This window comes from Pipistrellus kuhlii, unplaced genomic scaffold (assembly GCF_014108245.1).
Source record: "Pipistrellus kuhlii isolate mPipKuh1 unplaced genomic scaffold, mPipKuh1.p scaffold_m20_p_17, whole genome shotgun sequence".
Classification (NCBI taxonomy): domain Eukaryota; kingdom Metazoa; phylum Chordata; class Mammalia; order Chiroptera; family Vespertilionidae; genus Pipistrellus; species Pipistrellus kuhlii.
The window spans coordinates 20453213-20480718 of record NW_023425482.1 but is presented as its reverse complement, the minus strand read 5'-3'; the positions used below and the strand labels follow the sequence as shown (position 1 = coordinate 20480718).

The following is a 27506-nucleotide window of genomic DNA, read 5'->3' as shown; positions in this document are numbered from 1 at the left end:
TACTTGATGGTAGCACATTTCCTGAATGTTGAGTGGTTTTTGTTGGAAATCAGTTTTCTTTTCACTGCTGGCTTACCGTTTGAGCTTTTTCAGGTGCTAAATCAATTACCATGAGTACTGCATTCCAACTTCTAAAATTGTTGTTGCCATGGTTTCACCTCCTGTCCTTTTTGTTTTTGTGAGTTTACACTCTTAAAAAAAGTGTTTTACTATCATTCAGTGGAGTTTCAGTTGGGAACGGCAAGTGTGTGTCTTCAGTTCACTGTTGGAAGTTCTTTCCATTTGTTTTTGTTATTTATTGAGGTGAAAATTATATAACATATAATTAACCACTTAAAAGTATACAATTAAGTCCAGTCAGTGTTGGTCAGTGGTTGAGTGTCTCTAGTTTGATTCTGGGTCAGGGCACATGCTGGTTGCAGGCTCAATCCCCAGTTGGGGACGTGGAGGAGGCAGCCAATCAGTGATTATCACTCATAATTCATGTTTCTTGCTCTCTCTATGACTTATTTTTTTTAATTTTATTTTTTTAATTAAATTATTATCTGTGTACATATTTTACCATTGCCCTTCTCCCCTGCCCCCCATACATACCCACCCTCCCAGAGTTTTGGGTCCATTGGTTGTACTTATATGCATGTATACAAGTCCTTCGGTTGATCTCTTATCTCCCCCAGATCTCCCTCCCCTCCCTGCTGTAATTTGACAGTCTGCTTGTTGCTTTACTGTTTCTATATCTATCTTTTGGTTCATAAGTTTATAATGTCCTTTATTATCCATAAATGAGTGAGGTCATGTGGTGTTTCTCTTTCATTGACTGGCTTATTTCACTCAGCATGATGTTCTCCAGTTCCATCCAGGTTGCTGCAAATGATGAGAATTCCTTCTTTTTTATGGCAGCATAGTATTCCATTGTGTAGATATACCATAGTGTTTTTCGTTTTTTTTAAAATATATTTTATTGATTTTGTACAGAGAGGAAGGGAGAGAGATAGAGAGCTAGAAACATCGATGATAGAGAGTCATCGATCAGCTGCCTCTCGCACGCCCCCCACTGGGGATATGCCCGCAACCAAGGTACATGCCCTTGACCGGAATTAAACCCGGGACCTTTCAGTCCCCAAGCCGACGCTCTATCCATTGAGCCAAACTGGTCCCGGCTATACCATAGTTTTTTGATCCAATCATCTGCACCTAGGCTGTTTCCAAATCCTAGCTATTGTAGATTGTGCTGCTATGAACATAGGGGTGCTATATATCCTTTCTGATTGGTATTTCTAGTTTCTTGGGATATAATCTCTCTCTATGATTTCTAATCTGCTTTCTGTCTCTATGATTTTGAATATTTAGATACATCTTATATAAGGCAAAAGGCATAAAATATGCGACCTTTTTTGTCTGGCTTCTTTCCCTTAGCATGGTGTTTTTCAGAATCACCACATTGCAGCATCTGTCCATATTATCTTTCTTTGTTGTTATTGTTGTTTTCAATATTATTTTAGCTGTTTTGGGCCCCTTTCAGATCCATATAAATTTGTGGATTGGTCTTTCCATTTCTTCGGAAAAACCCATAGAAATTTTAATAGGGATTGCATTGACTCTGTTTTGTGGAATATTGCAATGTTAACAATATTAAGACTTCCGATTCATGAACAAGAGAAATCTTATAATTTATTTAGGTACTTAATTTTCTTCCGCAATATTTTGTAGTTTTTAGTATACAAACTTTTTAATTCTTTGGTTAAATTTATTCCTACGTATTGTATTCTGTGGAGCTATTGCAAATAGAATTGTTTTCTTAATTTCCTTTTTGGATTGTTCATTGTTGATGTGTAAAAGCACAATTGAATTTTATGTGTTTTATCTCCTATTCTGCAACTTTTCTGAACTCACTTTCCAGTTTTGGTTGTGTTTTATGGATTATATGAGACTTTCTATATATAGAATCATGTGTCTGCAAATAGAAGTAGTTTTATTTATTTCTTCCTTAACAATTTGGATGTCTTATTTCTTCTTATTGCCTAATTGTACTGGCTAGGACTTTCTAGTACAATATTGAAAGCTGCCATCTTCTTGTTCTTTATCTTAGGCGGAAGCTTTCAGTTTTTCACCATTAAGTATGATGTTAGCTGTGGGTTTTTCATGAATGCCGTTGACAATTTTAAAGACGTTTCTTTCTATTCCCCGTATACTGAGGTTTTTTTGTTTTTGAATCATGAAGGAGTGTTGAGTTCTGTCATTTTTTTCTGTGTCAATTCATATGATCATGTGTTTTTCCCCTTCGTTCTAGTAATGTGGTAATTTTTATATATTGAACCACCCTTTCATTCCTGGGATAAATTCTATTTGGCCCTTTTAATGTGCTGTGAAGTTAGAACTGTGCCACTACAATTTGTGTTCCAGGTAACGGTGGGAAGCAATATCTCCCACGGTTACTCAACTCTATACTTGTGTGAAAGTAACTGTAGACCATACATAAACAAATGAACAAGGTAATGTTCCAATAAAACTTTATTTGTGGACCAAGAATTTCACATCATTTTGTGTCATGGAACAGTATTATTTTAATCTTTTTCAACTATTTGAAACCATCCTTAATTGTGTAAGAATAACAGGTAATAAGTGAGGTTTGGCCTGTGAGCTGCATTTTGCCAACACCTGCTTTATTGTGTAAAATCATACATAGAAAATCTCTGTTGTCCAGATTACTTGCATGCTTTCATGAGGCCCCCTGGTGGCTAAAGGAACACAGAACAAATAAATCTTGAGATGGTCAAATTTCTGAAGCACCATGAATTTGAGAAGTCTATAGAATTGGGAATCTGGGCCATAAGAATGTTTATCATAGTGAGATTATAATAGCTGCTTAGGAAAAAGATAAAGCAGCATTCCCCCACATTTTGTATTTTGATATGTATAATGCTTTAGGCCATCATTCTGATTCAGAATATATTTGCTTCATCTAAAGTTGATTTGGTGGAAGGGTATGGATTTCAGCATCAAACAATGAAATGACATTGGTACAATAATTATATTTTAATGAAACTATAGTCTGTCAAGAATGACTTCCTTTCACCCTTCTTTTTTTTTACTTAAAGGGTTGAAATTTAATAAATTAATAATTTTTGCTACTTTATCAAGTAACATTCTTAAATAAAACCTGATTTTTATGTTTTAACTGCAAGTATGTGGTGGCAAAGAATTCAGTGACTGCTAAGAATTCAGAGTTGGGTGTTGTTCTCCTTTGAACTAAGGTGACACCATTTTTTAAAAATTGTGATAAAATATACATAACATAAAATTGAACAGCTTAACAGTTTTTTGTTTGTTTTTATTATACTCACCACAGGACATTTTCTACATTATTTAGAGAGAGAAGAAGGGAGAGGGAGAGTTAGAGAGAAGCATTGATGTGAGAGAGACATATCGATTGGTTGCCTCCCACATGCACACCAACTGTGGGGCTGGGGATTGAACCTGCAGACCAGGTACATGCCCTTGACTAAGAATTAAACCCGAGACCCTTCAGTCTGCGGGCTGAGGCTCTAACCATGGAGAAACACAAGCCAGGGTTCTCTCATCTATAATAATAAAGACAATATGCTAATTAGACCGGACAGCCGAACAAACTTCTGGACGACCTTCCTGATGAAGCCAGAGCTGCGAGGGCCAAGCCCCTTGCACAAATTTCATGTATTGGGCCTCTAATTTTCTTATAATAATTCAGGCCCCAAACCTGTCTTCTCCCTTGCTCACATCCAGTTCATTGGCAATTTGTCAGCTCTACCTTAATAATAATTAAAAAACACTCTATTTCTTACTGCTTTTCTGTTTTTACAAACCATCACCACCCAGGTCTTAATGCTCTGTTATTTTGTATGTGGATTATTGCAGTAGTCTTTCAAATGTATATGAGATTATGACATTCCTTTGCTTAGAACCCTACATGGGTTCTAATATAAACCATTCATCCTACTGGTTTATGAGGCCATACTTGACTAGCTAGTGCCCGCACCCCTCATCCCCACCTTTTTCTTTTTATTTTTTATTGTTGACACTATTACAGATGTTCCCCATTTCTCCCAGTGACCTCTCTGTTCATGGGTCAATGCTCAACTACTGAGCCCCACTGGCTGGGCCCCACTGACTTTCTTGCTTTTTCTCACATGCTCCAAAACTACTCCAGCCTCCATCTTTAGACCTTTGCGCACACTATTTCCTCTACCTGCAGTGTTCTTCCCCTAGATTTTGTATAGCTCAGTTCCAAATATCCTTTTGATAGCTCCTCAAATATTGGAAAAAGAGCCTTTCCAGACTTCCATATCTAAAATAACTTCCTCTCGCCGAAACCGGTTTGGCTCAATGGATAGAGCGTTGGCTTGGGGACTGAAAGATCCCGGGTTCGATTCTGGCCAAGGGCATGTACCTTGGTTGCGGGCATATCCCCAGTGGGAGGTATGCAAGAGGCAGCTGATCGATGACTCTCTCTCATTGATGTTACTTTCTATCTCTCTCCCTTCCTCTCTGTACAAAATCAATAAAATATATTAAAAAATAAAAAAATAAAATAACTTCCTCTCATTCTCTTACTTTATTCACGTTACCCTATTTTATCTTTCCTTAAATCAGATGTCACCACCTGATACACATTACTAGGATGTAAGTTCTGTGAGGATGGGGACTTTGTTTTGTGTACTCTTGTACACATCCTGTTTTCAGTGTCAAGAACATACAGCTATCAGGGGCTGCTAAAAAAATAACTATTAACTAAGTGATCACATTGCTTCTTGTTTAGGACAAATACACATATATGGTTGAGGTGAATAGTACAAAGTTAGCACCCCAAAAGTGGAATAATGTGGATGTAGAAAGAAACTGATTTCTTGGTGATTTTGTTCAACTGATCAAATAACCAATTCTGGAGCTGACCTACTTTTGGACCTCTTGTTATATTGGATAATAAGTAACCTCTCCCATCCCCCCTTTTCAGCTACTTTGAATTGGGTTTTCTGGTTCTTTGAAGCCTAGAAACACCACAGTTCATATAGAGCTGTTTTACTACTAAATTTAAAAATACATCTTGGTTGGAGAAACTGATCTAAGACCAATCCCCCCTCTCTCCCTTTTTGTCCCCCTCCACCCAGCCCCACTCCACCCCAGGCCTTCACCACACTATTGTCTGTGTCCATGGGCTATGCATGTGCATATAAGTTCTTTGGTTGATCTCCCCCCACACCCCAGCCTTTCTCCCCTCAGATCTGTCAGGCTGTTCCATGTATCCATATCTCTGGACCTATTTTGTCAGTTTATTTTGCTCATTAGATTCTACATATAAGTGAGATCATGGATACTTGTTTTTCTCTGACTGGCTTATTTCATTGAGCATAATAATCTCCGGGTCCATCTATGCTGTCTCAAAGGGTAAAGCTCCTTCTCTTTTGAATATTTTTAATTGATTTCAAAGAGAGGAAGGGAGAGGGAGAGAGGGATAGAAATCATTGGCTGCCTCCTGCACACCCCCTACTAGGGATCAAGCCTGCAACTTGGGCATGTTCCCTGACTGGGAATGAAACCATTACATCCTGTTCACAGGTTAATGCTTAACCAGCTGAGCCACACAGGTCGAGCAAGAGCTCCTTTTTTATAGCTGAAGGGTATTCCACTGTGTAAATGTACCACAGGTTTATTATCCACTCATCTACTAATGGGCAGTTTTTAGTGTATTCACAGAATAGTGCAACTATTATCATAATCAATGTTAGAACATTTTCATTATTCCAGAAAGATACCCAATTCCCATTAGTAGTCACTCCTCATTTTTCCCCCAAATCTCTTCTTTGTGGTTGTTTATTTTAAAAAGATATTTTTTATTGACTTCAGAGAGAAGGGAGAGGGAGAGGGATAGAAACATCAATGATGAGAAAGAATCAATCATTGATCGGCTGCCTTCTGCATGCCCCCTATTGGGGATCGAGCCCACAACCCAGGCATGTGCCCTTGGCCAGAATTGAACCTGGGAACTTTAAGTCCACAGACCCATGCTCTATTCACTGAGCTATCCACCGGCTAAGGAGGTTATTTATTTTTTTAATAACTCTTTCCTCTTGCTTTTTATCCCATTCAAATAGGGGTTTACTACTTTGGAGCTCTGACTTTCTATTTCTCTTGATTCAGTAAGTGTTGTAAGTAGTATACTTTTAAAAATTCAATTTAATGTTTTAGAGTTAAAACAAAATATAGCATACCCATCTTAAATTTTAAAAAGGGAAAGACGGTAGTTGTCATGTATTGAGTTCTTATTCTTAGTCATTGTATTAGGTTGCTTGTCTTAAAAATAGTCCTTCATGTTTCCAGTGATACTCCACTTACCTCACGTCATTTTAATAGAAAAAACAGCCTCAGAAATCTAGGACTTATGGAAATAGTTAAATAGTAGGATGCTGGCTAATCATAGCAACACAAGAAGTCTAAAGATGGGGGTACTAATGTAATAAAACAATGTGATCTCGAGTACTTTTGAGAAGAGGTGGTGCTTCACTCTCTTGTATCTATGAACAGTTTTATCTTTGGTTTCCCAATGATGATCTCTTTGGAAAAAGTGAAGGTATTCAACCAGTACCTTATACTAGGGCTTAGTACTTCTGCCTCTGTGAAAATGGATAATAATTACTTTTTTTCCTAAAAGTGGTGTTGCAAAATATCCTTATTGCTACAAACACTCTCAGTTGGTAATTTGCCAGAGCTGTTTAGTGTTAAATACTCCAGCAAGGGGTGCATTTAAAAAGTTCTGTCCTTGTTAGGATTGCTTTAACAATCAATCGTAAGTCAAAGCTCCAGTGACTTATTTTCTAGTTGAGATAAATGACCCAGTGGCATCGCAGGACTTTCATAACCTGGTCTGCTATGACCAGAGGCGTGACTGTGGAAGAAAAAGCTGTTATTGATAATCATAAAAATTTACTTAACACAAAGAAAAGTTATGAGTTTTACTGCAGGGAAACTAAGGCCTTGGAGAGATTAAGTGATTTGATTAAGAGCTCACTGTTAATGGTACAGGTAGACTAGAGTCTTGATCTCTTGAGTTGCGTCCATAATCCTTTTCATGAATAAACTTAAATGTGTATACCTTACAACTAAAAACCTTTCAAAAACTCAGTTTTATTTTTACTCTGTTTTAGCCTACAGACTCCAGATGAGGCTGAATTTGTATGATTATATCATTCTATAATTCTATGAATATTTTTTAGAATTATGAATATGATTTTTTTTGTAAAACAATTATTGTTTTCAGATAATGTTTTGTGATTCTCATTTTAAAAAGTATGGAAATAGAAAAACATTATATACATATCTATGGAAATAACCAGTACATTTGGTTAAACATGTCACTCTTGACATTTAGAGAGAAAGAAAGGGAGAAAGAGAAACATCTATGTAAAAGTGAAACATCTATTGGCTGCCTCCTGCACACCCTTACGGGGGATTGAGGCCAAAACCCAGGCATATGCTCAGACCAGGAATCCAACCAGTGACCTTTTGGTCCATGAGATGACACTCAATCAACTGAGCTATATCAGCTATACCATTCTTAATGGAGCTAATGTACTCCTATGTCCCCCTTTTTTCTCTCAAGATTTTTATTATTTACTTTCTCATCTAGTAATTTATACATCTAAATTTTCTAATTTCTTGTTTCATTGATTTTTTTGTTTTGTTTTTTTGCTTCCCCTTCATAGATCTTGAACCAGATGATTGTGCATCCATTTACATCTTTAATGTAGATCCACCTCCATCTACTTTAAACTCACCACTTTGCTTACCACATCATGGATTACCGTCTCACCCTTCTGTTTTGTCATCATCGTTTCAGCTCCAAGGTCACAAAAACTATGAAGGAACTTGTGAGATTCCAGAATCTAAATACAGCTCATTAGGTGGTCCCAAACCCTTTGAGTGCCCAAGTATTCAAATCACATCCATCTCTCCTAATTGTCATCAAGAAGTAGATGCTCATGAAGATGACCTACACATAAATGACCCAGAAAAGGAATATTTGGAAAGACCTTCTAGAGATCATCTCTATCTTCCTCTTGAGCCATCTTACCGGGAGTCTTCCCTTAGTCCTAGTCCTGCCAGCAGCATCTCTTCTAGAAGCTGGTTCTCAGATGCATCTTCTTGTGAATCTCTTTCACATATTTATGATGATGTGGATTCAGAATTGAATGAAGCTGCTGCCCGATTTACTCTTGGATCCCCTCTGACTTCTCCTGGTGGCTCTCCAGGGGGCTGCCCTGGAGAAGAATCCTGGCATCAACAATATGGACTTGGACACTCACTGTCACCCAGGCAATCTCCTTGTCACTCTCCTAGATCTAGTATCACTGATGAGAATTGGCTGAGCCCCAGGCCAGCCTCAGGACCCTCATCAAGGCCTACTTCCCCCTGTGGGAAACGGCGACACTCTAGTGCTGAGGTTTGTTATGCTGGGTCCCTTTCACCCCATCACTCACCTGTTCCTTCTCCTGGTCACTCCCCCAGGGGAAGTGTAACGGAAGATACCTGGCTCAATGCTTCTGTCCAGGGTGGATCAGGCCTTGGTCCAGCACTTCTTCCACCATTTCAGTACTATGTAGAGACTGATATCCCTCTAAAAACAAGGAAGACTTCTGAAGATCAAGCTACTGTACTACCAGGAAACTTAGAGCTCTGTTCAGATGACCAAGGGAATTTATCACCATCCCGGGAGACTTCAATAGATGATGGCCTTGGATCTCAGTATCCTTTAAAGAAAGATTCATCTGGTGACCACTTTCTTTCAGTTCCTTCACCCTTTACCTGGAGCAAACCCAAGCCTGGCCACACCCCTATATTTCGGTGAGTTGATGAAATGGTTGCCTGTCATTTATACTTATGGATTATTGGTGGCATGTAAGCTACATTATCTATATGAAATGGTTTGACCATTTTTTATTTTTTATGTTTTTTGTTTCTTCAAGATAAATAAAGTCTGCATTTATTTTCTTCTGAGTCTGAAAAGTATTTTTTGATAGGCTAAAGTTATAATTTTAAAGTGTATAGATAATGAATTGTAGATAACAAATTACACTTAAGGATCCCTGGGGAAATTTTCTTTTGTAATTTATTGATTTTTAGAGAGAGAGAAGAAGGAGGGAGAGACAGAAACAGAGAGAAAGAGAGAGAGAGAAAGACATCATTTGTTGTTTCACTTATTTATGCATTTATTGGTTGTTTCTTGTATGTGCCCTGAACTGGGATCGAATTTGCAACCTTGGCCATATTGGGACAACGCTCTAACCCACTGAGCTACCAGGCCAGGGCTAGGAGAAATTTTCTTACCTAAAAAAGGTTTTTGTAAAAGATGGATTATGGTATGAATTAAGTCACTAGTAAAATTAATTGGGAATAAGCTCTTTATATTTTAAGAGTTCAATATAAAATGAAATTTGCCTTTTCATATTTGTGGCAAGTGGTTTTTATACCCTAATTTTTGTCTTTTAACTTCATAAATTTGTGATTTTCTTTTCACGGTGTAGAGGAATTTTAAAATTTTATGTATTCAAATTTATGGCTTTTGAGTTTTGTGTTATATTTGAAAGCCTTACTCCATTCTAAAATAATTTAAAGATAGATAAAAATACAATTTTCACATGTTTCTAATAGTTTCTATATGTATAAATATATGCATGTAACATAATATATATTTATATTATAAATACTTATAGTGTTTGTACTATATATTGTATTTATAAATTTTATATGTATAATATTAATATAGACTCTTGAGTCCAGCTAAGGACTAAAGAATAGTCTAATAACTTTATTTTCCAAATGGCTAATGAGTCATAACAATACCACTTATAGAATCTTTCTACAATAGTATAAAATTGATTAGAAAAGACAACTCTACCATGTATTAAATCACCACATAGAGTTGGGTTTGTTTACTTTGTTCAAAAAGCTTTTTCATTGGTATGAATGTTTATTTATATATCCAGATCTTTAGAAAAACATAATGTAAAATTATAGTTCTGAAGATACCTTTGAGATTATCACTCTGCTTCTGAAAATAATCTTAATCTTATTAGGCATTTGTTTAAGTCTGTAGTACAACTGCAGAAACTAGTTGAGAGTAATAAAAATTAATACTGTTTGAGTTACATAATATCCTGTAAAGCTAGACTGAGGACAGTCAAGAATCAAGGAAATAGCCGAAACTGGTTTGGCTCAGTGGATAGAGCATCAGTCCGCGGACTGAAGGGTCCTGGGTTCGATTCTGGTCAAGGGCATGTAATTGGTTGCGGGCATATCTCCAGTAGGAGACGTGCAAGAGGCAGCTGATCGATGACTCTCTCTCATCGATGTTTCTAACTCTCTCTCTCTCCCTTCCGCTCTGTAAAAAATCAATAAAATATATTTTTAAAAATCAACGAAATAATTTAGAAATTTACAGTAGAAATAATAGCATTTTAGAAGGTAGAAAAGACCTTAAAAGTTCCATACCAGTCATTGAGAAGATATTACTTTTAAAAAATATATACACTGAGTGGCCAGATTATTATGATCTCTGAACACATAATAATCTGGCCACTCAGTATATATCCTATGTAATAAAAAGCTAATATGCAAATTGCTCCCTCAACCAGGAGTTTGGCCTGTAGGCAGGCCAGCCAACTGCCCATGTTCCCTCTCCCTGGCCAGGCTTGGCCAGACCCCACCCATGCACAAATTCATGTACTGGGCCTCTAGTGTGCACATGTGCGCGCACGCGCGCGCACACACACACACACACACACACACACACACACACACTAGAGGAGGCCTGGTGCATGAAATTCGTGCTCGGGGGTGTGTGTCCCTCAGCCCGTCCTGCACCCTCTCCAATCTGGGATCCCTCTCACAATCCAGGACTGCTGGCTCCCAACTGCTCACCTGCCTGCCTTCCTGATTGCCCCTAACCATTCTACCTGCCCGCCTCATCACCTCCTAACCAATCCCCTGCCAGCTTGATTGCCCCTAACTGCCCTTCCCTGCAGGTCTGGTCCCCCCAACTGACCTTCCCTGAAAGCCCAGTCACAGCCAACTTCCCTCCTTTGCCAGCCTGGTCTCCCCTAACTGGCCTCCCCTGCAGGCTTGATTGCCCCCAACTGCCCTCCCTTGCAGGTCCCTCCCAACTGCCCTGCCCTGCTGGCCATCTTGTGAGGGCCATCTTGTGACAGCCATCTTGCGTCCACATGGGGGCAGCCATCTTGTGTGTTGGAGTGATGGTCAATTTGCATATTATTCTCTTTTTAGATAGGACAGGATACACACACACACACACACACACACACACACACACACTGAGCGGCCAGATTATTATGCGTTCAGAGATCATAATAATCTGGCCTCTCAGTGTATTTAAGAGAGCATGGGAGAAGGAGAGAGAGAGAAACATCAATGATGAGAGAGAGTCATTGATGGCTGCCTCCTGCATCCCCAGGCTGGGGGTCAAGTCTGCAGCCCTGACATGTGCCCTGACTGGGAATCAAACCATGACCTCCTGGTTTATAGGTCACGCCAGCTGGGCGAAAAGATATTTCTTTAATACAAATCATTCTGGCTTTGGGTTCATTAACATTTGACCTATAGCTATATAAGATGTTTCTTTTCCGATTCTGCATTTTCAATGTTAGTATATCTAAATGAACCTGTAGCCCTTTAAGCTGTTGAAATTATCTTACTGATCATTTGAAATGCTGCAGTGATAGGCCTTATATTTTTAAAGCCAAGTATGTACTAAAATTAAAATTTTACCTCAAACTACAGTACATTGCTAACTATAATCATTATTTCAGAGAGACAGGGTAAAGAGCAATAGAAGGAAATGGGGGAAGCAACATGTATAGTAGCCTGACTTTTATAGACTGACACCAGGGAGGGGATATATATCCTGAGACACAGGATCTATATGTTTTTGTACTTAAGCACACACAGTTGAGAAACAGTTATAGTTTTACAAATGTTAGATTTTGTCCTTTTTTAAAAGATACAGGAAACTAAAGATGATAAAATCAATTTTATTCTTCAGGTTAAGAAGTGATCATGAAAATCCATTATTTCTTAAACACCCACCATATAGGATGGTATAACTTATTAAGTGAAGTTTTACTTGGGAATACTTTGTTTCCAAGACCACAGGAAGAAGTGATTTGAATCACTGCTTGGCAATAATAGCTTAGTGAAATGCGTCTTTCTGTGTTTTGTTTATAGCACATCTTCATTACCTCCACTAGACTGGCCTTTACCTACTCATTTTGGACAATGTGAACTGAAAATAGAAGTGCAACCTAAAACTCATCATCGAGCCCATTATGAAACTGAAGGTAGCCGAGGAGCAGTAAAAGCATCTACTGGTGGACACCCTGTTGTGAAGGTATGCAGATACCATACATCTGTTAATGATGGAGTCTATTCAGTTAGGTTCTACTGAGCCTGGAGAGAGAAAATTCAAAACTAGAAAGCCTCTGTTGAGGTTTTATGTCCTTGTTGATATGGCAGCACTTCCACATTAAGGTTTTTTTTTTGGTGTGTTTTATTTTTGTTAGGCTTAAAAAATATTCCTCCTGATTTGACTCTGCACTGGGGAAATTCTAGAGAAAAATCATTTTTAAAGAAATATTAGTTATTACAACAATTTAGAAAATCAAATGAGAAAAAAAAATCACCAGAGTCTTACTACTAGTTATTTTTGTATATTTTCCCCATTCCTCTTCCATATCTATTTATGTAGTTTCATTAACTATTTTTACTTATTTATCTCTGTTGTTGAGAGTATTACAGATGTCCCCTATTTTCCCCCTTTACCTTCCTCCACCTGGTTCTATCCCACCCCAGGCTGTCACTGCACTATTGTCTGTGTCCGTGAGTTATGCAAGTGATGATATTTTATATGATATTGCTATGTGTGCATTTTCACTTTGAAGCAGTTTATAGTATGGAAATTTAATTTTGTATTTTTAGTATCCCTACAATGTGCTGTCATATTCTAATATATTGGAATCCCTTTCCCCTAAGTAATTCAGTAGAACTGATAATAGAACTTCTCTTATTGAAGCTGCTCTAGTCTGTCCTATAGTGTCCTTCGGGCTTTAACCCTCCAGCTTTAGTTAAATTAAGCAGGCACAGACCTTTGCTATGGAAACGATACAGAAACATAACAAACAACTTGGCTTACTTTCTTTTATGAAGCAGAGGGTGGCCTGAAGAAAAGTATAGTGATACTAGAAGAATGTTTTCAGAGAGTAGTGTTAATATTAACAAGAATTTGTTTACTGCCTGTAACATAATGCTCCTCTGAAAATGGGATGGAATGATAGTTTAACTTATTTCATGTTCTTTTAAAATCCCCAAGATGCAAAGGAGAAGCCCTATTTTTCTTATGCAATAATATGTACACTTGGAGCAGACGTTGTCCAAAATATATGTTATGAAATGTATTTCCTTTGAAATTTTATATGCATAATTACCTTCCCTTGTTACTGGTTCATTTTTACTATCCAAGTATAAAGGACAGTGGCTTATATCTTTACCAAGCAGGCATTAATGTGAGTCATCTAATATGACTAGGATACTTTGGTATATAGTACTTACTGGTACGTTATGTGATATCTGGGTAACTTAATAGATAGCAATAAAATTTTTTATTTGTGTTCTTTACTTTAGATGTAACTACTTCATTTTGAACACCTACTTTAGTGGCTATAGTTCCTATTTAAGTAGTTCTATTGCCTCATGACTTACTTTATTCCAACTAGTTGTACTTCTATTCCAAAATTCGTTCATTCAACAATGATTGAATGCTTGTAATGTGGTAGGCACTACCTAGTAGGCTCTTGAGGTGACAGGATGGATACTGTCCCCTTCACAGTACTTAGGGGCCAATGGTAAAATTATTGCTATTTCTTTTTTTACTAGATAAACAGTTGGTTCCATAGAATAATTTGTCCAATTTAGGATTAAATAAGAAAGAGTAAGAAAAAGCAGATAGGGCAGAAAGGAGTGGATAATCACGTATTAGCCACCAGTTTGGGGTAGTTTCCTGATTTTTCTTTTATTTATTTTTAAAATTTATATATATATATAATCTCCCTCTCTCTTTCTCTTTGAAATAATATATATATTATTACAGAGAGAAAGAGAGAGGGAGAGATAGAAACATCATTGATGAGAGAGAATCATTGATCGGCTGCCTCTTGCATGCCCTACACTGGGGATCAAGCCCACAACCCAGGCATGTGCCCTTAACTGGACTCTAACCCTGGACCTTTCAGTCCTCAGGCTGATGTTCTATTCACTGAGCCAAACCAGCTAGGGCTCCCTGATCTTTCTTAACTTTAGATACTTCATCTATAAACTGGAAAAAATGACATAAATTCCACAGCAGTTTTAGGGTTAAATGAATAATTTAGTTAAAACAGTATTCACTCTTTTCTACCTTCACCTTTTCACCTCTTTAGAATTGTGGATAAATCTCATTCTGCTTTGTCTCTTATACATCTGTCTCCATACAAACCAAAAGAGAAAAATGGCTGAAGTTAACTTGTGTGTATATGCACACATATTTCCACACTCGTGCCATTTCTTTTTTATTGATTGATTTATACTTCATTTTGTATTGTTTCTTTATGGAATACTAGAGGCCCAGTGCATGCAAATTCATACACTGGCAAGGGGGGGTCCCTCAGCTTGGCCTGCGCCCTCACGGAGTGGGAAGCAATCTGGCGATCAGGGGAAGGCAATGCCCCATCACACCTCTGCTGCTGCCACTGCTGGTAGTGCAAGCCTCGGCTGACCCTGGTTACCTGAGCCTCTGGTGGCCCTGAGCGGCTGGGCAGCTGCCTTCTGAGGCTTGCCTGTGCCGTGGGCCAGCCCTGGCGGACTCTGGAGGCCTTGCCGCGTGCCTGGCGGGGCTGAGGGGACTGGAAGCCACCATCTCGTGGCTATGGGCACTGCCATTTTGAGGGCATGGCAGTCGATTAGCATATTCCCTCCTTTATTGGCTGTGGGGGCCACCATCTTTGTAACAGCATGAGGATCAATTAGCATGTTCCCTCTTTATTAGGTAGGACTTTTCATTGAATTAAAACTTTAATATTTAGCCGAAACCGGTTTGGCTCAATGGATAGAGCGTCGGCTTGGGGACTGAAGGGACCCGGGTTCGATTCCGGTCAAGGGCATGTACCTTGGTTGCGGGCATATCCCCAGTAGGGGGTATGCAAGAGGCAGCTGATTGATGACTCTCTCTCATCGATGTTTCTAACTATCTCTCTCCCTTCCTTTCTGTACAAAATCAATAAAATATATTTAAAAATAAATAAATAAAAAAAATGAAAATAAAACTTTAATATTTATTAACTTATACCAAACTATATGTAAATTACAACAGAAGATATTTATAGATTTTTTTGACCATATAAACATTTATAGAAAACTGTAACTTCCAAATAAATATAGTAGGTTGAACACATGTTTATCTTTATTAGATACTAGAGGCCTGGTGCATGAGTATGGTCCCTAGGCCTGGCTGGTGATCAGGGCCAATTGGGGCCATTCAGCTACCAGCTGGGGCCTTCCCTCATTCTGCGCTGCCCCCTGGTGGTGAGTGCATGTCATAGCGAGTGATTGAACTCTTGTTTTCTGGTGGAAATCCTGTGGGGACACTTTGCATATTAGCCTTTTATATAGATAGATAGATAGATAGATAGATTATATAACTGCATCTTTTAAAAATATATATATTGTTATTGATTTCAAAGAAGAAGGGAGAGGGAAAGATAGAAACATCAAGAATGAGAATCATTGATTGCTGCCTCCTATATGCCTCCTACTGGGGATCGAGTCCAAAACCCCTGATATGTCCCCTGACATGGAATTTAACTGGTGACCTCTTGGTATATGGGTCAATGCTCAAACACTGAGCTATACCAGCTGGGCTCAATAAATTGTTCTTTAAAACAAAAAGTCTGCCTTTCAGGGTCTTCACTAACTTTTTTTGTTGTTGTTAATCCTCACCAAGAGTATTTTTTTCCCATTGATTTTTTTTTGGGGGGAGGGGGAGGAGAGACATCAATGTGAGAGAGAGACACAGTGATTGGTTGCCTCCCACATGCAACCCAGGTATGTGACCTTGACTGGAATGGAACCTTTGTCACAGGTGCGAGGGCTGATGCTCTAACCTTTGGACTACACCAGCCAAGGTTCACTAACTTCTTAAAGATTAATACATGCTATTTTGTTCTTTATTGAGTGTCACCTATATAATACTAGCTGAAGCAATAACATTCACTGTGGATATTTCCATAATTGATCCTCCGTAAAAAGAGGGAAGGAGTAGAGTGGTGACCAAGAAAAGTTTCTGCCTTTTTGGAACTTAGTGCTACTAAGGAAGACAGATAATAAGCAAATGTATAATATACTTTTTAAGTGATCAATTACTATAGAAAATAGTAAACAGGATAAGGAGATAGAGATGTGGTATTTTAGACTGGGTGGTTTTCTCTAAGGAGCTGACCTTTGAGTATAGAGCTGAAGGAGTAAGGTAATGTGAAGATGAGAGGGAAGAATATTTCAGAGGAATAAAACATTAAGGGTGAAGGCCCTGAGGTTAGGAATGAGCCTGAGGAGTTCATGTAGTCAGACACAATGGCCAGAGCAGAGTGTAGAAGCAATATAGTACCGTGTTTCCCCGAAAATAAGACATCCTCCGAAAATAAGACCTAGTGCATAAAAAGATAAGACATCCCCTGAAAATAAGACCTAGCGCAACTTTGGGAGAAAAATTTAATATAAGACACTGTCTTATTTTCGGGGAAACAGGTTAATAGAAGGTAATGCAACAAGTTAGCCAGGGCCTAAATCACTTAGACTTTGTAAATAATCATAGGGCACTTGAATTTAGTTCTAGGTGGAAAGAAGCCACCTGATAGTTCTGATCAGGGGATTGAAATTTTTCTGTTAATAGAAGTTTGTTCTGGCTCCTGGACAGAGAATAGGCTGTAGGGGAGCAAAAGTAAAAACAGGGAGAGCACTTATAAGGCTATTGCAATGGTCCAGGCTTTAATTGCTTCCCTATAAATGTTACAGGACTGAAAACCATCCTGCGTAAATTGTATTATCTGATAATAGGCAAAAGTCTTCATGTCCTTTCCCGAGTAGCAGAGGATGCGTCAATAAATTATGATGTTGCTCAGTTACAAACTCCTCCACTCTGTAGCCAGGGCTGGGCCAGCAGGGAAGGAGTAAAACATTCATCTGAAGGACCACATAATAGAAAAAAACACCTTATTATTCACACTTGAAACTCTGATTGATTCCATTCTTAGAATCCTGAATGCAGATCAAGAGCTAATTGTTTATCACTAACTACATGCCAGACACTGTACTAGACACTCTAATTTTTCTCACATATTGAGATATTTTCTAAACCATAATACAAAAAACAGAAGATACTTTTCTTTTTCTTTGGAGAAGAGAATTTTTTTAAAGGTTATTAGGGAGCTCATAAAGTCTCAGGCTTGGAAGCTGGAACACTGTCCACCCACCTACGCAGTATTGCTATAATGAAAACATCACTGACACTGTGATTTGACCACAACTTGTACTGACAGTGCTTGGAGCTGGGCACCAGATATTCCACCTAAGTACCGCCTTGAAAAGCTGGATACCATTTCCACTAGGTTTACTGAAAACTACATTTTATGCAAGCCATATTTTATGTTCTTCCCTCTGGTTTAATGGATTAAACAGCTACTGAGAAAAATCTTTCTCCTAGAAGCACTTGGGGCCAAAAATAGGAGTGGGGAGAGATCTCTCTGAAGCTTCTAAGACCTTGACCAAATGGAAGGATGCTGCCATCTCAAAGCAGAGGAATCAGACTAAAGCTACAATAAAGCCCAGCAAAAGCTTAAGATGGTGATCTGACAAAATAAATATTGGTAGCATGCTGTCCTGTCCGGTGGGCTTAGTGATTAGAACATTGCCCCATGCACTGAAGGTCACGGGTTCAATTCCTTGTCAAAGGCATGCACCTAGGTTGCAGGTTCGATCCTGGCCCAGGTCAGGACACATACAGGAGGCAGCCAATTGCTGTGTGTGTCTCCCACTGATGTTTCTCCTCTCTCCCTCCCTTCTACTCTGAAAATCAATGGAAAAAAATATCCTCAGGTGAGGATTAACAACAACAAAAATTTGAAAATGGAACTGCTTTATGATCCATCAATTCCACTTCTGGGAATATATCCAAAGTCCATAAATCTAATTTGTAAGAATATGCACCCCTATGTTCATTGCAGAGTTATTTACAGGTTGGAGCCTAGTGCATAAATTTGTGCACCAAGGAACTGTGGGCCATGAGGGTCATCCTCTGTACCCCCACCAAGCCCCTCCTGCTGCAGCCCCTTCCTCCCACACGCTGATGGCGCTGGCCTCACTCACACCTGCTGACAACTTGGAGCAATTAGGGCCAGTGCCAGCAGCAGGTGCGAGTGGGACTGGCACTAGCAGTGGGTGCGAGTGGCAGTTGCCAGCCCTGATCACCCCTCAGGGCTTCTCCACCTCCCCCTGCTCCTGAGAGGCAATCAGGGCTGGCAGCCAATGCTCGAACCCACTGATGGCACCAAGTGATTGGGGCTGGCGCCAGGCACTGGCAGCATGGTCACGCAGCAGCTCTGGAGCCAGCAGCAAGTGTGAGCAGGGCCAGCGCCAGCAGCAGGTGCAAATGACGGGCGGGACTGTGGCCTGCAGGAGCAAAGAATTTTCAGTAACCATCTGAGGCTTGCCCCAATGACAATGACTGGTGCCCTGCCTTGGTCTGGTGCCTTCGCTCACCTCTCGATTATCCCACCTCGGCCAATCCCCACCATGTTTCATGCACGTGCCCCCTAGTGGTCAGCACACATCATAGCGACTGGTTGGTTGGTTGTTCTGCCATTCAGTCTATTTGCATATTAGAGTTTTATATATATAGTCTAGAGGCCTGATGCATGAAATTTGTGCACTCAGGTGGAGGGGGCGATCCCTCAGCCCAGCCTGTGCCCTCTCATAGTCCAGGAGCCCTTTGGGGATGTCCAGCTGATGGCTTAGGCCTGCTCCCTGTCAGTCGGACATCCTGAGTGCTGCTGCAGAAGCAGGAGAGACTTCTGCTGTGGCAGCAGCGCTTGCTAGCCATGAGCCTGGCTTCTGGCTGAGCAGCACTACCCCTGTGGGAGCACACTGACCACCAGAGGGCAGCCTCTAGATTGAGCATCTGCCCCCTGGTGGCCAGTGCAAATCATAGCAACCAGTCATTCTGCCTTTTGGTCAATTTGCATATTAGCTTTTTATTATATAGGAAGATAGCCAAGATTTGAAAGTAGCCTAATTGTCCATTAGCAGATGAATAGATAAAAAAGCTGTGTGGTACATTTACATAATGGAATACTACTTGGCTATAAACAAAGAAAGAAATCTTACCTTTTGCCACAGCATGGATGGACCTGGAAAGCATTATGCTAAGTGAAATAAGCCATCAGAGAAAGACAAACACCATATGATTTTACTCACCTAAGGAATCTAATGGAAAAAATAACAAACAAAATTTTAAAAAACACACCATGATTCCTTTTAATATATTCCAGAATTTTATAATTCTTTTTTTTTAAAAATATATTTTTACTGATTTTTCACAGAGAGGAAGCAAGAGGAATAGAGAGCTAGAAATGTCCATGAGAGAGAAACATTGACCAGCTGCCTCTTGCACACCCCCCACCAGGGATGTGCCTGCAACCAATGTACATGCCCTTGACCGGAATCGAACCTGGGACCTTTCAGTCCGCAGACCGACGCTCTACCACTGAGCCAAACTGGTTTCGGCAGAATTTTATAATTCTTAAACTGCTTCCAAAATTTTGAAGGTGGTTCACTTACTACTTTTTTATTTAATTTATTTTTTATTTTGAGAAGTGCATTTATTAAACCTGGGGACAGTGAAACAAGGAAGGGCTTATGATAGAAGAAGCAACAGGAGAGAGCCTAGGTGGGGCTGCTTTGGCTCAATACAGATATTATAGGAAAGAAATGAGCTAGGTGGAGATACTTTGGCTCACTGGAAAGTCAAAGAAAAGAGGGCCTTGGAGGCAGGTTTAGGGGGTCAGCCTGGGACCTCCTCATTGCTCCCCTGGTTGCAAGTCTCAGGGGGACCCGTAGAGTTTTAGAGAGGCTGGCCTGAGAGGGAAGAGGGAAGAAAGGTGTGTGCCTGCTCCTGGGAAGGAGAGTGCACCCACTTACTACTTTTTTAAACAATACTTAATATATCAATAATATATGATACCAAAATTATATGCATGTATATGATATAGATAGAAAGATTTACTGGTGTAAGCTTATTGAAAAATGCATGGATAATAATTGTGTGTTTTTTCCCCCTGTTTTTTTCTTCCTGATTAGCTGCTGGGCTATAGTGAAAAGCCAATAAATCTACAGATGTTTATTGGAACAGCAGATGATCGATATTTACGCCCTCATGCATTTTACCAGGTGCATCGAATCACTGGGAAGACAGTTGCTACTGCAAGCCAAGAGATAATAATTTCCAGCACAAAGGTTCTGGAAATTCCACTTCTTCCTGAAAACAATATGTCAGCCAGGTATTTTGAAACACCCCCAAATAAATAGCTTTTTTTTCTCCCTCAGACAACTTTTGAACAAAAACAACATAGTGCCGAAACCGGTTTGGCTCGGTGGTAGAGCTTCGGTCTGCGGACTGAAAGGTCCCAGGTTTGATTCCGGTCAAGGGCATGTACGTTGGTTGCGGGCATATCCCCAATGGGGGGTGTGCAGGAGGCAGCTGGTCGATGTCTCTCTCATCGACGTTTCTAGCTAGCTCTCTATCTCTCTCCCTTCCTCTGTAGAAAAATCAATAAAAAACATATTTAAAAAACAAACACAAAAAAAACAACATAGTACAAAAATGAAATATTTGTTCTAAATTAACTGAATAACATTATATAAATAATCATAGTACATTTGGTAAGGTTAGTAGCATATTTCCAGAAAGAAACTTCAATTCAGCAGAAATTTATGAACCCATGGTAATATCTCCCAGCAGTATGCTAGGTGATAGAAATAAAAATATTTTGACTTTTTTCAAGTAAGTGATAGACTCATTATGAACATTATGTTTCTTTTAAGAAAAATTTTGACTACCTTTAGGTGGTCAGCTTCCGAATGAGTATGCAATGGAATTTTGTTTAAGTATATTAATTAGGATTATATATAGCTGCCTGTTATAAAAACCTGAAATAAAGTGGCTAAAACAGAGGCTTAATTTTGTTTCCCCTAATAGAAATATACACATAGGCATTTTAGGGCTAGCACAGTGGCTTCATAAATCATTGGGTTCTCAAGTTCCTGTTTTTCCCCCCCTGTATTTTTAGTATGTGTTTTTTTTCTTTTTAAATATGTTTTTATTGATTTTAGAGAGAGAGGAAAGGAGATGGTGAGAGAGATAGAAACATCAGTGAAAAGAGAATCATGGATTGGCTGCCTCCTGCACACCCCCTGCTGGGGATTGAGCCATCAACGCAGGCATGCGCCCTAACCAGGATTCCAACAGTGACCTCCTAGTTCAGATTGACGGTAAACCACTGAGCCACATTGGCCTGGCTGCTTCTTTTCTTTTTCTTTTTAAAAAAAAATATATTTTATTGATTTTACTGGGGATGTGTCCACAACCAAGGTACGTGCCCCTGACCGGAATCGAACCTGGGACCTTTCAGTCCGCAGGCCGACGCTCTATCCACTGAGCCAAACCGGTTTCGGCTGTTTCTTTTCTGTTTTATCTTACATGTATTTATGTTGTAAAATGCCGTATCCTTTCTAAAAAAAAAAAAAAAGAGTATAAATAAATATATTAAAGAAAATGCAAATTTTCACAAAATTTGGAAAGCCTCACACAACTTATAGTGTGTGTGGGGAAAATCAGAAAAGTAGGGTCTGCCACTTCCTCTTTCTATCTACTAGCACTTGTAACAGAGCTGGTAGTCATGATTTCATGTCCCTTTTCCAACAGACCTGGCATATACTGCCTGCCTGGTTCACACCATAAAGGACAAAGTTGCAGAAATACAATTTTTAATAGAAACAAGCAACTAGCCCCCTCACCCTATTTTGCCAGAGGCATACCTGAAACTTCTCTGGCCATTTTATCCACTTTGGACTGTTAAGTTGGGAATCAAGAATTCTATGGAAACTAAGGCTTCTATCAACTTGTATATATCCACGGAAGGGTTGAGTAAAGAGCATCAAGGAAGTTACCAAACCTAAGAAACCTTTCCCATGTACTTAGATAACAAGGTAGCTAATGCTAAATGAACATGTTTTACCCAAGAATTAATTACTATGTTAAGCTTTAATAATTGAATGTAATATAGTTTCACATAGTGGGGAGGTAAAATTTTGTGAGTAATAGATAAGACCATTCATTATTCAAAATAATTTATGCATAAGTGAGTTACAAGTATATATTAAATGTCCCTACTGTTCCCTAAAGCAATAAGTGGGAACAGATTTGTAGATATTCCCCTTGTTTTGCCTACTATCCCTCAGGCTTTGTCATTTCAATCCTAATCTCTCTTGGACGTATAAGACCCTTTATTTAAAACCAGTTCATTAACTGATAAATCATAGAGCCACCACCCTGTAAGATACTTTAAATATAGCACGTCAGTACTCATTGCTTTACCTTACTCATAACTCCTCTTTTTAAAACTAGATGAATATGGATGTGGCAGAGTTACATTCTGATCTAAAATATAGTTTTGGTTGGAAACAGACTGTTATGGTTATTTTCATTCTGATATATGTAGTATTTTTTTGGTTGTTTTTTTCCTCTTGTCTGGCATTTCTTGGCCAGAGTTTTAAGAGTCTTTTCTGATTCTCTTACTCTACATTTTCTATTAGAAGCTTAGCTTTCTACTAAAATACCTCCCTTCAAAACTTAATAAAATGTATATTCTCTGTTGTTTCCCCCTAAACTCATTTTGACATTTTAACATTAATAATAACTACTCAATACAATTTGTTTCGTACTGCTTTGAACTAAAGTGCAGTTGTCTGATTTTTTTTTTGAGTTTTTTAAAAATATATTTTTTATTGATTTCAGAGAGAGAAGAGAAATAGAAACATCAGTGATGAGATAGAATCATTGATTGGCTGCCTCATACACGTCCCCGACTGGCGGGGAAATTGAGTCCGCAACCTGGGCATGTGCCCTTGGCCAGAGTTGAACCTGGGACCCTTTAGTCCACAGGCCGACACTCTATCCACTAAGCCAAACCGGCTAGGGTTGATATTAATTAAATATTTGTTTTCAAAAGTATTTTCTTTTTTAGAAACTTTTTTTTCTTCCTGAAGATGAAAACTTCATCCTTTTTGGGATTATTTCTTGTGTTTTACTGATTCTTATCTTGATAACCTAGTTCTGTAATATAAATTGTCCTTCAAAGCAACCTCTGTGGCCTTTTGGCAGTGTGCATTAGAATTGAACTTTTGGTAGATACAGTAAGAGTATTAATAACAATAAATGCCATAAGAGAGTAAACTTGAACTAGAATGTTGACCATTAGTTATTCATTTGCTAAATTCTTCCAGTATGTAACAAGATATGTTGTAGGTACTGTTCGTTTCCTACCATAATTATGTGTTAAGCACATCATAACTTAGTAATAAATTTTGAAAGTAATGAATGTTAAATCTTAAATGCCAAAACTAATTTTGTGTGTGTTTTCTTTAGAAATACACTGAGTGGCCAGATTATTATGATCTCTGGATGCATAATAATCTGGCCATTCAGTGTGTGTGTGTGTGTGTGTGTGTGTGTGTGTGTGTGTATAAATAAATATATATATATGTGTGTGTGTATATATATATATATATATATATATATTAGAGGCCTGGTGCATGAATTCGTGCATGGGTGGGATCTGGCCAGCCTGGCCAGCGGGAGGGGACATGGCAGTTGGCCACCCTCCCTGCTGGTTGAACTTCTGGTTGAGGGGACAATTTGCATATTAGCCTAGGATATACACTGAGTGGCCAGGTTATTATGCATTCTGAGATCATAATAATCTGGCCACTCAGTGTATGTAGTATAGTTAGAAATTTAAGAATCTTAGCCTAATGGATTATTTTATTAATAAACATATATATATATATATATATATATATATATATATATATATATATATATATATATATAAAAGTCTAATATGCTAAGTGTCTGACCATCCGACCGATTGCTGTGATGCGCACTGACCACCAGGGACAGGTGCTCGACGCAGAAGCTGCTGTGACACACACTGGCCATTTACAGAGAAAGGGCACCATGGATATGGTGCCCACAAAACAACACTCGGCTTAGCCAAAGTGGGACACAGGCCCTGCCACCACCCCGAGTGACAGCCCACCAATCGCAGCTGACACTGCCCAGACCCCATGGCGCAAAGTGCAGTCCATAGCTCAGCCCAGCCCAGAAATGGTTGCTGTGGGCGCCGGGTAATGACGTCATGTAGCAACACCCGGCTTCCTCTCCCTAGCTGGAAAATGGAGATTTAGAAAGCTTAGAAACCTGACTCACTGAAAAGAAGTAAGAAATAGTGGACCTTGAAAATGACTTTAGGTTTTCTCACTGTGCAGAATATAGTCAAACACTACTGCAGTTAAATATTTTACCCTTTGTTCTCCCTGTGTGATCTACAATAATAATCTGCTTTATGTTGATATTTACTGCTGGGTTGCTTTCAACTCCTGAAAGAGGAGTTGGGATGCTTCACTGTGCTGGAAAAAGTTTAGCTACATCAGAAAGCAGGTCTAATTAAGCAAGTTTATTCTCTGTCTATAAAAGGCTAAGTTGACTTGCACATGTGTGACACATATAAAGCCCTTGCTGGCACCAATTGCATGGGAGTGTTTCAATCTGTCATTGTCGATTGTGAATTCAGTTGACATTTCTATTATAGGGAAAGGGTGAATAGCGATATTAAAATGTTTCTTGTATTAGGTCTAGTAATAATTAATGTCGTTTTCTAATACTTTTTTAAATCGAATTTATTTAAACAATACAACAAAATTTAATCAACAATATAGTTGCCGTTGTTTTCTACTACTTGTGCCCAACGCTCAGGAAGCATTTTAATCCCTCTGTTGTAAAATTCTTGTGATTTTGATGCAAAAAATTCGGTCAATGCATTTTTGAGGCATTCTTCATTATTAAATTTTTTTCCAAGAAGAAAGTTTTGCAAAGAACGAAACAAATGGTAATCGGAAGGGGCAATATCAGGAGAATATGCAGGTTGAGGGAGAACTTCCCATTCCAACTGGCGCAGTTTTTCAGCAGTGATTCTTGCAGTATGCGGTCGTGCGTTATCGTGGTGAAGAATTATGCCCTTCCGATTAATCAGCGTGGGTTCTTTTTCTCTTAAAGCTTGGGCTAACCTTTCCAATTGGGCACTATACACTGCACTTGTAATGGTTTGGTTAGATGGTAAAAGTTCATAATGAAGAATTCCTTTAAAATTCCACCAAACACACATCACTTTTTTCGCATGCAAGTCAGGTTTTGGCGTGGGCTGCGGAGCCTCATTTTTGTCCAACCATTGAGGCCGCCTTTTCAAATTAACATACAGCACCCATTGTTCATCTCTGGTAACAATTTGCTCTAAAAACGGCAAACAGTTTTGACGAGAGAGGAGCGAACTGCAAATTGTGACTCTTTGATTACGGTTGTTGTCGGTCAACTCACGAGGAACCCATTTTCCAAACTTTTGGACTTTGCCAAGTGCACGCAATTGATTGGAAATTGTTTTTTGTGAACAATTTCAAGTTGTCGCAAGCTCTTGTTGGGTAATTTGAGGATTTTGCACCAAAAGAGCTTGAAGAGCTAGCTGCTTTTTTTTTTTTTTTTTTTTTTAATCAATCTTTATTGTTTATATTATTACAAAGGTTCCTCGTTTCTTCTCCCCTCCACCAGGTTCCCACCCCACCCTCTGCCCCCTCATCCTCATCCATTGGTGCACAGTTTATGTTCAGTCTCTTCCTCCCTCCCTTTCCCCGATAGTAAATCCCTTTTCAGATAGCAAATCTGTTACTTAGCATTTTCTCATATCAATAATACCTCCACATGCCCAATGATACACTTCACACAAAAGACATTTCCAAATAGGACAACCAGCCTCATCCAGGCCCCACCCAAGGCACTCACAGATCAACACCCCAGCACTATACTAACTCAACACATCCAGATATAAGCCTTCATCACTTGATTCAGCAGACCCTCAAGTTCCCGCAAAAGTTTCCAGCCATGTCTGAGAGGCAGCCATGGGGCAGGGGCAGGTGAGGAGCGAGCTGTTTCGGGCCAGGCTGCTCCGGGCCTGGCCACTGTTGCTCTGGTTCGTTCCACAACCAGCTGCTCCGTGTCTGGTCACTGCCGCTCCCGACCCAGTTGCTCTGGACTTGGCTGTTGCTGCTACAGGCCTGGCCACACCCGACTCGGCTGCTCTGGGCCCAATTGCTCCGGGCTCGGCTACTCCGGGCCTGGCCGCTCCCAGCCTGGCAGCCGCTGCTTTGGGCCTGGCTGCACCCAGCCTGGCAGCCGCTGCTCCGGGCCTGGCCGCACCGGACCCGGCTGCTCCAGGCCTGGCCGCTCCCAGCCTGGCAGCCGCTAAGAGCTAGCTTCTTGATCAAAATTGGACACACGGCCTCGACCACTCTTGTCATCTAATGAAAAATTTCCCTCACGAAATTTCTCAAACCAACGCTGGCATTTTCTGGCGCTAACTGCATCTTGACCAAGAGCACTACAGATGTTTTTTGCAGCCTCACTTGCTTTTCTTCCTAATTGGAACTTGTAAAGCATGCAGTGCCAAATATGCTCTTCATCCACCATCTTCTTAGCCCTAGTTTTGCAACAAAAACCAAACCAAACACAAACTTTTTCAAGCAAAACTTGTTAATTGCACTTCACACGTTCTGTAGATACCACGTGTTTGAAGGTTATGTCAATACAAGTCAATGCCAAGCAAGATTTTAAACGAATGTTTAAAAACGACATTAATTATTACTAGACCCGATAATTAATTTCCTTTCAATGTGCATGAATCCATGCAACAGGCCTCTAGTATCACCGTAAAAATCTATGCTGTTAATGAGATTTTTTATTTATTTATTTATTTTTTATTTTAAAATATGTATTTTATTGTTTTTTTACAGAGAGGAAGAGAGAGGGATAGAGAGCTAGAAATGTCGATGAGAGATAATTATCAATCAGCTGCCTCTGGCACACCCCCTACTGGGGATGTGCCCACAACCAAGGAACATGCCCTTGACCAGAATCGAACCTGGGACCTTTCAGTCTGCAGGCTGACGCTCTATCCACTGAGCCAAACCGTTTTCGGCTGTTAATGAGATTTGTTGTC

The 27506-nt window shown here is 39.5% G+C and overlaps 1 protein-coding gene across 11 annotated transcripts in view; it reads left to right on the top strand.

The window, feature by feature from the left end:
• NFATC3 (nuclear factor of activated T cells 3) overlaps nucleotides 1-27506 on the top strand; it is a 93506-nt gene that overhangs the window by 21038 nt on the left and 44962 nt on the right. For 9 of the 11 annotated variants that reach the window (XR_004988570.2, XM_036441421.2, XM_036441419.2 and 6 more), the window contains exons 2-4: nucleotides 7737-8874; nucleotides 12271-12433; nucleotides 20482-20681. Coding sequence is in view for 9 of the 11 variants with exons in the window: in XM_036441421.2 (XP_036297314.1) it covers nucleotides 7737-8874; nucleotides 12271-12433; nucleotides 20482-20681 (1501 nt within the window). In the remaining 2 variants the exon portion in view is untranslated. Of the gene's footprint in view, nucleotides 1-2467; nucleotides 2616-7736; nucleotides 8875-12270; nucleotides 12434-20481; nucleotides 20682-22105; nucleotides 22390-27506 lie in introns of those variants that run through there. The other 2 variants (XR_006741868.1, XM_036441420.2) reach the window with 2 other exon arrangements.